This window comes from Podarcis tiliguerta (genome assembly GCF_965153285.1).
Source record: "Podarcis tiliguerta genome assembly, chromosome: 2".
Classification (NCBI taxonomy): domain Eukaryota; kingdom Metazoa; phylum Chordata; class Lepidosauria; order Squamata; family Lacertidae; genus Podarcis; species Podarcis tiliguerta.
In genome coordinates this window covers 112,156,244-112,170,760 of record NC_139535.1, presented here as the reverse complement: position 1 = coordinate 112,170,760, position 14,517 = coordinate 112,156,244, and the positions used below count along the sequence as shown (strand labels likewise).

The 14,517-nt window shown below is 46.7% G+C and overlaps 2 protein-coding genes across 3 annotated transcripts in view; one reads left to right on the top strand and one right to left on the bottom strand.

Annotated features, from left to right (window-relative positions):
• CSAD (cysteine sulfinic acid decarboxylase) overlaps positions 1–14,517 on the top strand; it is a 742,174-nt gene that overhangs the window by 266,708 nt on the left and 460,949 nt on the right. The gene's annotated exons all lie outside the window — the stretch shown is intronic.
• ESPL1 (extra spindle pole bodies like 1, separase) overlaps positions 1–14,517 on the bottom strand; it is a 43,732-nt gene that overhangs the window by 8,742 nt on the left and 20,473 nt on the right. For both annotated transcript variants that reach the window (XM_083427179.1, XM_083427180.1), the window contains exons 13-23: positions 14,356–14,475; positions 13,181–13,352; positions 12,115–12,243; positions 10,132–10,288; positions 9,556–9,665; positions 7,317–8,449; positions 6,224–6,611; positions 4,187–4,357; positions 2,277–2,490; positions 1,442–1,629; positions 26–153 (exon numbers count right to left, since the gene is read on the bottom strand). In XM_083427179.1, coding sequence (XP_083283305.1) covers positions 26–153; positions 1,442–1,629; positions 2,277–2,490; positions 4,187–4,357; positions 6,224–6,611; positions 7,317–8,449; positions 9,556–9,665; positions 10,132–10,288; positions 12,115–12,243; positions 13,181–13,352; positions 14,356–14,475 — 2,910 coding nt within the window. The remainder of the gene's footprint in view (positions 1–25; positions 154–1,441; positions 1,630–2,276; positions 2,491–4,186; positions 4,358–6,223; positions 6,612–7,316; positions 8,450–9,555; positions 9,666–10,131; positions 10,289–12,114; positions 12,244–13,180; positions 13,353–14,355; positions 14,476–14,517) is intronic.

Sequence of the window (14,517 nt, the reverse complement as noted above, 5' to 3'; positions counted from 1 at the left end):
GCCAATGCAAATTTTACTTCCTTACCTTGGCATGCATGGTCTGTATCTGGATGGTCACTGGGGGGGCATCTTTCTCCAGCCGTGTCAGCAAGAGGACGTCCCCAATAGTTTCTGGCTGGATGCTCACCAGGGTTAATATACACACTGTTACCCCTGTGGTGGAGACAGCAATGCCCCCCAATTTTTTAAGAGAAGAGCTGCACATAGGGTGGTTAAAGCAGCACTTTCAGTATTTGCTGGAGCATAACAGGAGGCACAGGGACGCGGGTGGTGCTGTGGGTTAAACCACAGAGCCTAGGACTTGCCGATCAGAAGGTTGGCGGTTCGAATCCCCGTGACGGGGTGAGCTCCCGTTGCTCGATCCCAGCTCCTGCCAACCTAGCAGTTCGAAAGCACGTCATGTGCAAGTAGATAAATAGGGACCGCTCCAGCGGGAAGGTAAACGGCGTTTCTGTGTGCTGCTCTGGTTCACCAGAAGCAGCTTAGTCATGCTGGCCACATGACCCGGAAGCTGTCTGCAGACAAACGCCGGCTCCCTCGGCCTATAGAGCGAGATGAGTGCGCAACCCCAGAGTCGGCCACGACTGGACCTAATGGTCAGGGGTCCCTTTACCTTTACCAGGAGGCACAATTGTGCCATCAAGTCCCAAATTGCGAGCACAGAAGCTCCCGTGTTTCTTAAGACACAGCACCTCCTCTTCCTACACAACACCCTTTAAAACGAAACACATTTCTAGTCCTTGTTTTGAGAAATAAGTATAAATGAGGGGGTCTCTGTTGGCAGTTCAGGATCCAGAGATGGCCAAGGAAACAATTCTGGACAACTCTACACTCCCTGCTCCATTCCCAAGTAAGTGAAAATAGTTCCCGTCACCCAAATCCCGCTCATTACCTAATGCAACATGCCCAGCATGACACAGCATGAACTACAGAAATCCAGGCAAAATTTAAGTACAGCACTACAGCTCTTTTAATTAAACCATCAACGTTCCAATTCCTATCTGGAATGCACAATTTTTTTGTTTTTAATTTTAGACTGGGGTAGACAACCCAGGGGCTGGATGTGGCCCAATCGCCTTTTCAATCCGGCCTGCGGACTGTCCGGGAATCAGCGTGTTTTTACATGAGTAGAATGTGTCCTTTTATTTAAAACGCATCTCTGGGTTATTTCTGGGGCATAGGAATTGGTTCATTTCCCCCCCTCCAAAATATAGTCCAGCCCACCACATGGTCTGAGGAGTGGCGGACTGGCCCACAGCTGAAAAAGGTTGCTGACCCCTGTTCTAGACCATGGTATTGCAAAAACTGCCTGCACATTAAAGGGTTCTGCTGCAGCAATAAGACTCCCAACCTTTTCTGCTATAGGAACACAGATACCACCATCCTTTTGAATGGGGAGCAAGTACTGCCCACTCTCCCCCACTGAAGTCATGTCATATACCAGAAGGGATTTGTTGCAGCTGTTCTCTGAAGTTCTCCGTCTCCAACTTTGTTGGGCTGGGGCAGCTGAATTCAAAGAGGTTCTGTAACTCAGAGAGGTGCTGGAACGGAGAATCCGTTTTTCCTTCTTGCAGGCTAAGTGCTTCCAACTGCTTTAAGGCGCTGGCCACAGATACCTTTTTCATTTTGCTAAGAATCAAACAAGAGGCCGGGGTCATTAAGACATCAGCTTTCAAAAGATGTGCAAGAGAAAGCATGAGGCAAGCAAGAAGTAATTTCATATGCTAAGAGACATTTCACACACACCAGCATTCTGGCAGGAGCATAAACAAAAGCCTATGTTAAGATTCACGGTGACATCCAAGCAGATTTTGCTTTCTACCAGCATGGATTTTAAATACGTTTGAAAAACTTATAATGGTTGGAAAAGGCATTTGGAAAATGGACGTTCTGGGAAAATGTGTTCAGATTCACTCCCTTGTATAGATCTGATACACTGATACAGACCCCAATCTTTAAGACAATTTTACATTTTTACAATTTTACCACTGTATCTCTGCATGATTCTTTGCTCTGACTTTGCCTGCTTTAGATGATCTCCTCAGGGAGAGACAATTCTGCTGCATCAAGAGCTGACTCATCTTTCCTTTATTGTAAAAACAACACCTGGAAGAGGCTTTAACTCCCTGCAGTCATGAGGCTTGCTCAGGTCCACTGAGTGTGGATAATTTTTTACTCTCTCACACACTTCCAAGTAAACCTACACGAGGCTATGTTTTCCACACTTACATACAGTATACACCACTTCCCCTTCCCCCCAAAATATGAGCTCTTACTGGAGCTTCTTGTAAATGACGGTCAGTATCTGATGACGAAAAGTTACAGAGACCGACTCAGAAACCAGGTAGGCAGTAGCAATGGGGTCTCGGCTCCCAGTGCACAGTGCCATGAGCCGGCAGAGATGGCTGTAGAGGGCACCCGGAGGGTAATGTCCAATTGCGTAGAAGGCAGCTTGCAGCGAGTCACAGACAGAGTCCATGGACAAGGAGTCTACAATAGTTCGGGAGAGAGAGAAAAACCTGAATTAAATGAAAAACTGAACATTTATGTTTATTCTGTGAACTGAACAGCATGATTCCAGAATAACAAATTTTAAGAACTGTTGCAAATTTATAAAATTTATTTAAATTTGTATTCCACTCTTCCCCCTGGCTCAGCATCATTCATATCAGTAGCAAGGAATCTTAGTTAGACCTGTCAGGTCCCTGGATTTGGCCTGCGCCAGGCCACTTTGAGCAAATCGCATCTGCCTGATGCCCTATGGCATTAGGCACAGAGATCTGTTATCTGTGATCTAAACACTAAGGTTGGAGGGTAGGGGGTTATCTTATCTCTGATCTCTGTGCTCTTTTCTCACAGCACTAAGATTAGAGATAAGCCTCTGCTGCTGTCTTTCCGGAAGCAAGTAGAGGTTCGCTTCCAATCTTATTGCTCATATGACATCAGGTGATTGACAAGTGGGTGGTCCTACCACACCTGTCAAAAATGGTCCACAGGGGGCAGGCCAGTTTTGGATCCAGTCTCTGGCCTGTTCCAGTTTCCCACAGCTGGTGTATATGGTTCTTTGCTCTCCACATTTTATCCTCACAGACTAAGACATTGTTGCCCAAGGTCAACTCTGTGAGCTTCACGACCAAGTGGAAATTCCAACCCTGGTCCTGGTCCTGTAACCAGGAGACCACAGTGGCTCTCAATAAACTTATTCCCTAGTAAGCATCTTTTAGATTATATCTTGAAGGCCAGGTTTTTAGACTTGGGAAAAGTAGGGACAGGATGTCACCATGAGCTAATTGAGTCATTTGAAGCATGCCCCCCCCCCCCAATCTCCACATCTGCAGAATGGGAATAAATTATATTGACCAGCCCTTGCACAGTTATTTTAAAGATTACTGCCGCGACATATGCAAAATGCTTTAAACCCCTGGCCCTAGGACACTGCTTACAATGTGAACCAAAGACGAGGAAGAAGCAGCCTCCCACCCAGAGTTGTTTGAACTACACAAAACCCCAGTGAGGCCACGGCATTTGTCATTGAGTGATGAATTCAAGAGTCAGATACTTTGGCTTCTGTTTAGCCGAAAGACCCAAGTTTCTAGTCCTCAGCACCGCAAAGGTAGGCTTAAACCTTGGGAACATCTGAAGCCTGAAATCTCAGTAATTTTTTGTGAGAGCGAGAAAACACATTCAGTACCTTCCTTCCTCAAAGCTAGTAGTGTAAGGAACATCTAAGGTATTTTTGTGTATGTTTTCAGAACACACCTTATTTTTGTGATTGCAAGTTGCTCTAAGCTGTTTTTAATACAGTGGTGCCCCGCAAGACGAATGCCTCGCAAGACGAAAAACTCGCTAGACGAAAGAGTTTTCCGTTATTTGAGTCGTTCCGCAAGACGAATTTCCCTATGGGCTTGCTTCGCAAGACAAAACGTCTTGCGAGTTCTTGCGAGTTTGTTTCCTTTTTCTCAAAGCCGCTAAGCCGTTAATAGCCGCTAATAGCCGTGCTTCGCAAGACGAAAAAACCGCAAGACGAAGAGACTTGCGGAACGGATTAATTTCGTCTTGCGAGGCACCACTGTACTGTGTTTTAATGCTGTAACCTGCCCTGGGAAGTTAGGCTGCCTCACAAAGTGGGAATCGTGGCTTAAAAAAGGGAGCTGAGGAGCAGAGCAGAGAGGCTCATGTTTCTTACTGGCAGGGGCATCCAGGGAAGCAGCAAGCGGGTGCAAGTTGAAAGGGTCCTCTGAAGCTCTCTTCTCTGTAGCCTGGAAAGCCTCCTGCAAGTCAATGCTGGCATCACGCCGGAGAACCTCTTGGTCCTCTTCTGTGTCATTCAGCCGACGGATAGGACGCCTCCTGCGTTCTGCAGTGAGAAGTAGTAATGCCAACGTGTCAATGCCAGCTGCAAAACAGCCTTTATAATCAGGGATGTGGCTTGGGTGCAATTTCGCATGGCACCCTGTTGGGCACAGAATGACTCTTCCCAAGCAAGAGCTCGTGCCACAGTAAACCTTTATGTCAGCTGCAGCACATGAATGCACATATATCGAAGGCCAGCTACACACCTGAAATGAATTGCTAAGAAATCTCAACATTGCATTTAAAAACAACTTTCTAATGCTTGTCATTGAGAAGGCAGGTTGGAAAGCATGCAGGTTACGCCTGCTGAATTTGATTACCAGTGGATTAAGGTCTTTCAACAGGCCTTTGCTTTGCCCCATGATTAGCAGAGGAGATATTCAGAAACTTCATTTTAAAAGAGCAGGTGAAATAACCCCAGCAGTTTTTAAATCACAAAATATGGAGCAAAGTAAAGCATGGAAATAAAGGCTTTTAGATCTTAAAATATGCCCTTGTGAGTTCCTAAATTTCCCTCTTCCCCTAGTATAAAGACAACATGTTTGGTAAGTTTCTAAGTTATTTACTTAGAAACTCTCTGGAGTTCAGATCCATGTGTTTCTTCCATACTGCAGTCAGAAAATGTTGCACAGACAATAAAACTTGGCTTAGTTACAGTGGTGAAAGTTCCTAAATTATTGGTGTAAGAGCTCAAGAAAGGCTTGTAAGAGCCATGCGGTCTGAGCTGAGCTGACCTCACAGGTTGCGCTTCTCAGGTAGACTGGTAGGGGGCAGTCCCTCCCACAACAAGCTAAGCCCGGAAGGACAGTTTACTCTACGGTCTTAACCCCTTCATGCATTAATTAGACTTAAGCAATGTCAGCTATATGAGGCTAGTTACCCCACAGGATGTTCTGCTTCAAAGCTTGATGAGAGGCAGAAAGGAAGATGATAAAGAGAAATCAGACGTATTCCAACACCTATGGAATATTCTTATTTACTCTGGCTTGTTCTTAGTGGGTAACTGTGCCCCTGAAGGACCAGGTGCGCAGCCTGGGAGTCATTCTGGACTCACAGTTGTCCATGGAGGCACAGGTCAATTCTGTGTCCAGGGCAGCTGTTTATCAGCTCCATCTGGTACGCAGGCCGAGACCCTACCTGCCTGCAGACTGTCTCGCCAGAGTGGTGCATGCTCTAGTTATCTCTTGCTTGGACTACTGCAATGCGCTCTACGTGGGGCTACCTTTGAAGGTGACCCGGAAACTACCAACTAATCCAGAATGCAGCAGCTAGACTGGTGACTGGGAGCGGCCGCTGAGACCATATAACACCGGTCCTGAAAGACCTACACTGGCTCCCAGTACGTTTCCGAGCACAATTCAAAGTGTCGGTGCTCACCTTTAAAACCTTAAATGGCCTCGGTCCAGTATACCTGAAGGAGCGTCTCCACCTCCATCGTTATGCCCGGACACTGAGGTCCAGCGCCGAGGGCCTTCTGGCGGTTCCCTCGCTGTGAGAAGCCAAGTTACAGGGAACCAGGCAGGGGACATTCTCGGTAGTGGCGCCAGCCCTTTGGAACGCCCTCCCACCAGATGTCAAAGAGAAAAACAACTACCAAACTTTTAGAAGACATCTGAAGGCAGCCCTGTTTAGGGAAGCTTTTAATGTTTAATAGGTTATTTTATTTTAGTGTTTTGTTGGAAGCCGCCCGGAGTGGCTGGGGAAACCCAGCCAGATGGGCGGGATATAAATATTATTATTATTACTATTATTATTATTATTATCATCATCCTGCTACTTTGCCTAAGAAGCCTGTCAGCTAGCTCATTCCTAGGTCTCTCGCCTTCCATCTTCCACTACTGTTTTCTTTTCCCAAGCAGTCACACCTCACCTTCAACTACTGGCGCTTCTTCATCGGAACCCCGTAGGACTTCAAAGCTGGCCTCAGGACCTTCCTCAATGGTCCTCAGAACCTCCTTTTCTTCATCATCCTTAGAACTGGGAGTTTCCTCCTCACAAGGAGCTTCTTTGGTTTCCTCCTGCTGCTTTCCCCGTCGAGAAACTCCCCTACCCCGTGGCCTCCTGGGCAGGGGCGTTGCCATTTGGGAGCAGCCGTCTGAAGAGTTAGCGCTACAGCTCATCTGGGATGCCTTCCTGCTAGAGGCCACCCTCCTCCCTGTCTTGGGGGTGGCAAGCACTGGCTCCTTGGCAGCAGGCAACTGGGACGCCTGCATGGCTTCCGGAGGATCTTCCATATCACTGTCATCATAGAAAGAGACCTGGGGGGGAGACAAGTTTGTTTTGCTTTCTCTTCACCTCCCCTTCCCCCAAAACTCTTACAGTAACGGAAGTCACTACCACAATATTTAGTGATAGCTGCTAGATTATATGGGGGGGTGGGGTTTGGGGGGGTGGACAAGTTCATGCCTGGATTGTGATGTTATTATCTCCAGGTGCAGAGGCAGCATGCCACTGAATACTAGCCACTTGGGAACAAGCAACAATGGGAGAGAGCCACTGCTCAGAGCTATTCTGACATTGTCCTGCTTGTAGGCTTTTCATAGGCATCTGATTGGACAATGTAGGAAGGCTGTATGGGTCCTGACCCCATTATCTCTGCCTGTGATGATGGTGGCAAGACTGGTGGGAGTTGAAGCCGAACAGCATCCAGAAGACCAAAGGTTTCTTATCCCTGCTTTAGAAGGACAACACAAGAATCCTGCTGGGTCAGACCAGCAGCTGATCTAGTCAAGCATCCCATTTTCACAGCAGACAACCAGATGCACCCCCCACCCCGGAAGCCTGCAAACCAACTCCACAGATTAGCCATGTAAATATTTAAGGTATATTGTTAACAAACCACAGCAGCCACAATTAACGTTTCCATATTAAGACCATGACCCAGATTAAGCAAGGCCATTTTTAGGTTTGTTTTATGCTACGGTTGCAGACGTTTAATAGATTATTATTATTTTAATTGTTACCTTAATTCGAGATTTCGTTCTCTTCGACACTTTAGGGGCCTTTGGAAGTTTGGTATTCAGCTTTGGAGAAGATTCCTCAAAAACCGCAAATGGAGCCTTCAGGCGCGGCTTGGCTGCTGAACGCTGGGTCGTCCTGGGAGCTGGGAGGGATTTCTGGGCTGGGGTACGGTGCTCGACAGGTGGTCTAAGGACAACCGGAGCAGCCTCTGAATCAGAGTCAGCCAGGGCAAATGGATTATTAGGTCTGGTCACAGGCAGAGGTTTAGTTCCTTGGATTCGCTTAGGCTTTCCTTTTTGGTCAGCTCTTGGCTGCTTCGGCGTTTTGCTTTTCAGGGGCAGCGTGCAAAGTGAATTGACCGCCTTTTCTGCCTTTTGCTTGCCTTCTGGGTTCCCGTGGAGAGACAATGGGGACTTCCAGGACCAAGCACTAGAAAATAGGTTTTCTGCACTGTCATATTGAGTAGAGGCTAGGATAGACATGGTACCCACAGCTTTAGCAAGCAGCAGCCTGGCCCTTTGGTATTGGAAGCCAAGCAGCTGAGTCTCCTTAGAAGACAGCAAGCTCAAGCCAGTCTCCAGAATCCCCCAAAGTTTCTTCTCTGGTCTGCCAGTGTTCACACTTTGCCAAGCCAGAGTCACGTAGATATGGGCCACCAGATTATCAAGAATCTGAACTGGGGATTGATGAGGCATGACCCCCTTCTTGCCTTGAGAAACGCAGGCTACCATGCTGGAGAGACGCGAAGCCACAGTGGCACACCGTTTCAGACTGGTCTCGAGGAGATGCAAGCCTTCTGCCCTGTTCCCAGATGCCAGCTCCTCCTCTGCGGAGGTGACCAGCCAGCCGAGACAGACGGCAGAGAGGACCACATCAGAGCACAGTAAGCAGTGGCAGGCCTCTGGGTGATTCAGGAAGCCAGCATGCTTCTTCTGTTTGGACTTCAGCACTGGCGAGGTGGTTAGGGTCTTCTTCTGCAGGGAGACTGTGTCAACAAACTCGAGGGAGACCTCTTTCAAGAAAGGCTGCTCCTCCTCAGCGGGCTCTACACATGGACCTTGAGACGTCCTGTTTTTAGACCTGCCTTTCCTGGGCTTGATTTTCACACCTTCCTTTTCTTCTTTGGTTTCAAAAACTGGAGGCAGAAGAGACAAACTAATTGAGTATTTGCCCCTGGCACCAGTGGAAAACACTTCGCAAATCAATTTGAAAGCTTAAACACAAAACTGATGTAAACCTGTGTTTCCCAAACTTGGGTCTTCAACTGTTTTTGGACTACAGTTCCCACTGGTCCTGCTAGCTAGGAATGACGGGAGTTGTAGAACAAAAACAGCTGGAGACCCAAGTTTGGGAAAGACTGGTCTGAACCCTCCACAAAGGGAAAGTCATCTTTGGACAGAGAGGTGTAAAAGGTTCTTTATCCCCAGACAGGACACACGCAACCAAGTTGCTCAGATTCCTAGCCCCCAATATTGAAAGGATGAAGCGTGGCACCTTTTCAGAGGAAGCCCACAGTGCATAGCTGTCAACGTTTCCCCTTTTTAAAGGGAAATTCCCTTATTCCGATTCCTCGCAAGAAAAGGGAAAAGTTGACAGGTATGGCACAGCGGGTCTCAATATCAGTGTGTCTGAAGATCCTACACCCTCAAGCTAGGGCTGCTGATATGCTGCCCATGGTGCCCTCAAAGCATCCTGCCTCTCCCAATTTTTAAAAATAGGGTTTTAAAAATTTATTTAGAGGGTCTAGTTTCTTGCCACCTAGGCCTCTTTCTTTGGCTCTGGGAGCATCTGGGGCTGACAGGCACTCTTAGCATTGGAAAGGAAGGGCAGGTGGGGCTGGTGCTTTGCTTTACGTTGTACCCGGCCCAACTGCCCAGTTTTCCCCATTCGTATTCCTTTTTTTGTAAAGGGAGGATGTGCTGTTGCTTGCTAAGTGTCTGTGGAATTCCTCATTTTAACTATGTGTGCACATGATTTCTTAGGGATGCATTGCCCGTGTAGGTGGGTTTGGCTTTTGGGGAGGGGAAGAGTTTATCAGTCTAAAAAGTCTGGAACCCTGCCCTCAAGCCCAGATCCACCCTTCCAGAGGGAGACTTGATTATCCCCTGGAGTTAAGTCACAGGGCAAAACAACCCCGCTTCTGCAGACAGCAGTTTGCCTCCCCATTCTCCTTGCAGCAAGAGGTTCCAAAGTTCTACCATCCCTGCTTCGGCTACTTTAGGTGGAGTGGAGAAACCTCACCTGTGCCCGACTCAAGAAGAAACAAGACCTGCTCCAGATCCAAGCGACACAGCTCCAGGTCACTGCGCTGTAGTTCCAGTCCACTCTTCAAGACCAGGAAGCGAGCACACCTGATAAGAGCAGGCCCAGCACACATTAGAGGGTTCCCAATACTCAACAATTGAAACCTTTGACCTGCAAATGGCATCAGCCACACGCTGCACCCTATCCCAACATGCTGCTCCGTAACAAAATTTCACAAAAGGCTCTCCTTTGCCCTATGCCCATCACAGCTCTGCACTGATAAGCTCAACAGATTAAGGAGGGCTTGCCTCTAGGCTTCCTGGGTCCACATTTTTGAGAAGGGACTAGGCCAACACAAGTTCGAGTCTAGGTCTCTAATTCCCACACCTATGAGTTTCTCTGTGCAATGTTATTTTCATTATATATCAGGGGTGGAGAACTGCTGACCCCCCACTTTCAGGTGCTGGACTCCAGCTCCCACCAGACTCAGCCAGCATGACCAATGGTCAGGGATGATAGGGATTTTAGTTCAGAGCCACGGGTTCCCCCTCCTTACCCATTTACATTCCTTACCATCGAATAGACTGAAGCCTCATGGAGATTTTCAGCATTTCCAGGCAGAAAGCTTTTGCTTCATTGACAATCTCGATCTTGCTCAGGAGGGAGACAAAGCTCTCGGAGCAAACAAACATGTCAGCCAGCACCTGCCACTTCTGCACCAAGTTATCACCTGATGGTCAAATTTGTTTGGGGTGGGGAAAGAAACAATTAAGTTGCCTATGTGTAGGGCATCTTAATTTTACATCCAGGTGCACCATGTTTAAGATTTTCAAAAGAGACAGCATGCTGAAGTGTGGAACACAGTAACTCCACATACATTAAGATCGGGCAGGCGACATCTGCATTCTTTGGGACCACCTATTCACTGGGTACTTGTCCGAGAACTAGGGGGCAGGAGACTGAGCAGTTTAAGGAAGCCCCTGCACCCGTCCAGCTCACACAAGCCAGAGTGGTATGGGGGCTTGCTCAGTAGGACTGGGGAGGAAAAAGGATCCAATATACATTCCAGACATTGTGATATATCAGCATATTGTGCTATTAAGCTGCTGATGTATCCCAATGTTGAAAACCAGATACCACCCAGCCCTAGTGTCTGCCTCATTTGATAATTCTTTACCAAGGTAAACCATACTGTGCACCTCATCTACATTATACAAGCATTCCCTAACTAGCACAATTTATTCTGCAAGCCATGGAGAAAGCCAATGAGCTATTCAGGGCACCTTGCCTCCCAACCACTGAAAGCCTCTTTCTGAGATTTAATTGGGCATTTTGCCCACAGGTTTCTAATATAGCACCATCACTATGCATCCAGAAGAATTGGAAACTTTTTTTAAAAAAATGCAGCTGAGTATCCAGATGTTGAACTCTGCACCCAACATCACATATCGCAGCTGCATTTATTCTGGTTGCAAAGCTGCAGGTTTACTTCCCTGCATATTTTTTTTTTAAACCCATTGCTCAGATGAGGTGAGCTGTTGAAGAGTTTCATTGCTTGAGCTTGGCAGAGTAAATGAAATAAGAGAACAAAGTAAAATAAGGAGTAGCAACTGGTGGGCCATTTGCTTGTAACAATCCATAGATTTTATGTGGTTAGGAAGCCGTTCCAGTACCGAAGGTCAACCAAGTTCCAAGATTGTGTGCTGAAACATATTTGGTTTATTTTCAGAGGGAGGAATTCAGCATAGCACTAGGGCTATTGTTCTGTCAGCGCAAATTTTCAGCTTGCCAGGTGGAACAATTCACCCTCTCCCCTCCCCTTGCACTGTTCTAGGGGCTTCTCCTGCCTCCAGCTTTGGGGAATGCTTGGGGGGGGGGGACAAGCAGGGAAGCCCCATTGCGCCAACAGAAGCCCTTATGTAGGCTTCCACTAGTGGGACCAGTTAGCTGCTGAATACCACCCAGAATGTGTATCTCTGCCTTTCTTTTATGGAATAACTTCAGCATCTTCAAATAGAACAAGTTATAATTTTTAAATCACTAAAACCAGCATATGGACAGTCTAAATTTAGTTAAGCTACTCCACTCATTTTTCCATGACACCTTTTGCACAACTGTCTAGCCCAGCTGCTCCCAAATGCACCAGACTACTTGAAAACTACTTGAAAATAGGCCATTTAATAATTTTTCTGTCCGTTGTCACAACCGTAATTGGCTGTGCTAGATGCTGCATGATTACTTAATCGTATTTTTATTGATTTCCTACATTGTATCACAATTAGCATTCCATAGAATTCTAAAAAGCTTGTAAAGCACAATCCATAGTGATGGTGCTATATTAGTACTAAAAAACACCAGCTGCTCCCTTTCGAGGGTAGATACGGCATATCCGTTTTATCCAATAGATCCTTGGGCCGAAAAGGAACTAGTAAACAGCAGCAATATTTCAACAGTGGACCACTTCGCCCCAGTTTAGGGAAAGTTTCATGCATACAGGATTTTGAGAAATAGCAAAAATCTTTGCACACTTTCAGAGGATAGCAATAAACATTTTACCGTGATCTACAAACTGATGCTCTGAAACATCTTTAGCAGGCGTGTCGCTGATAATCAGTGAGAAGCTCAAGAGGATGCTGCGGTAGAGTTTGTGAGCATCACCCAGAGCCGTTTCAGGGGTCCTCCATCCTGCATGAGTGGAGAGAACACACACTGTACGTTACTGTTTTCAACAAGCTTTGTAGTTTCAAGGAAACCTTTCCATAAGCAATCCACATGAAAGGACCTCTGTGCGCTGCCAATATTTGGGAGTTGTGTTCAAGGGAACAATACGCAATGCTCACATAGGGATAAGCATGCCTATTAGGCCTCTAACTATTGGGATGTAGCTTACAGAACACCCAGTGGTTTCCTAGGGCTGTACATTTTAAGGGGCAACCTGCTTTCAGAGATGAGAAACTCTTGATTAGCTCCCAAAAATGCAAATGCTCCCTGGAACACAGTTCGCAATTAAGAGGGAAGCAGATCTTTACTTCCAAGACTATTTACAGGACTAGGGCATGGTGGGAACCTCTTGTACACACAAGGAAGAAACTTCCATGATATATGACACTTGTTGGCATGGCTTAAAAACAGGGCTGGGCAACCTGGTGCTCTCCAAACATTATTGAACTCCCCACTCCCATCAACCTCAGCCACCATAATCAATGACCATGGATGATGGGAGCTGGAATCCAGCAATAACTGGAGGGCCACAGGTTTGCCACCTCTGGCTTAAAGCCTCAATCTTTGCTTGTTGGGTGGAATTTACAACAACCCAAGAACTGCAGGTTACCAACCAACACTGCTGTTCTGCCCCAGAATTTAAAACTGGCTGTTCCCTTTCCACTTGGGAACGACATGCTGTTCACCTGCTGGGTGAAACCTAACTCTAGTATGCTCCTCCCATACATCTGGAACGGAACATCTTCTCTTTGCCCTTGAATGTTTAGATACCTTCTCCAGCTCACAAAGTTCTCAAAATCTTCCATTCATTTACTATTCACTTATTGACAGGTGAATTGCAAGTATCAGACGAGTACAGATTAGTATCAAGGAGGAGATGCATGGATGCTTCTGCACTCACCTTGAACCCAGAGTTTTTGCCTCAGTGCCAGTGGGAGGGCAGAAGCTGGCAGACCAAGGTAAGCGGCTGTCAACTGGAGAGCACTGGCTCGGAGCAGGTACCAGACCTTGGAGGACCTTTGCAAAGCAGGGTTCTGTAAGATTTCTACTAGAAGCATGACACCTTCTTCAATCTGTCCACAAAGAGAAGGGAGGAAATGATCAGTTGCAAAGAAGACTGTCTTCCACTGTGCACCAACCAGCATTCGATTTGTGCTGCAAAAGCTTACGAATCAGAATGCAGATGATTCTTCACCCCAGGGAAATTTTCTGAAAGTTTGGAAGTGCCTGCAATTTGACACCCATGTGTGCATTTCTTAGCTGAACCTAGAATATCCCAACCTGATCCAGCATTCTCCTATCCATACTACAGACAGTAGGATAAAAACCAACCCACTTGCGGCTAGAAATGATCTACGTTTATAATTAGCCCAGTAGTGGTGGGGCTCCTCAGTTCATTCCTGCAGAATCCCCGCAGAATCAAAGCTCCAGCCCACAAGTACAAAGAAAGTTATCAGGCCTGGATGGATCTTGAACAAATTGAGGCATAGCCTAACTGTGACAAATGGTTCAGCCCCTTCCAGAGTAATTAATCAGTGCAGCCTACTTATGGGCAAAAAATCACATATTGGCAGAGGGGCAATCTTGGTTTTGAATGATTCAGCAAAGTATTAGCCATAGCATAATGCAGTAGGCTCCCTTTTAGGGTCCTATGGACCCAAAAGCATCATTCCCATGTGGCTTTCTACTCTCTCCTTCCTGGCACATGTATACACAAAAGCTTTTTTACTAAAGATACAGTATTTTTCGCTGTATAAGACGCACCAGACCATAAGATGCACCTAGTTTTTGGAGGAGGAAAACAAGAAAAAAAATATTCTGAATCCCAGAAGCCAGAACAGCAAGAGGGATCGCTGCGCAGCAAAAGCAGCAATCCCTCTTGCTGTTCTGGCTTCTGGGATAGCTGTGCAGCCTGCATTCGCTCCATAAGACGTACACACATTTCCCCTTACTTTTTAGGAGGGAAAAAGTGAGTCTTATACAGCAAAAAATATGGTAGTTCTTTTAGTAACCTGGCTTGCTTGCTAGTCTCAGTGCTGTGCAGTGAATGCAAAAGGGCAACCCCCACGAGGATACCTTGTGGTTTGCTAAGCACAGCTTGCTACGGAGCACAGCTAGTGTTTGATTGGTCAGCAGGCAAGAGTCATTCTTTCTGTCCACATTTTGCAGGCATGATTCAGCCTCCTTTAAAGTGGTCTGCAAGAGAATAAAACGGGACAAAAGAACATTAGCACAGCA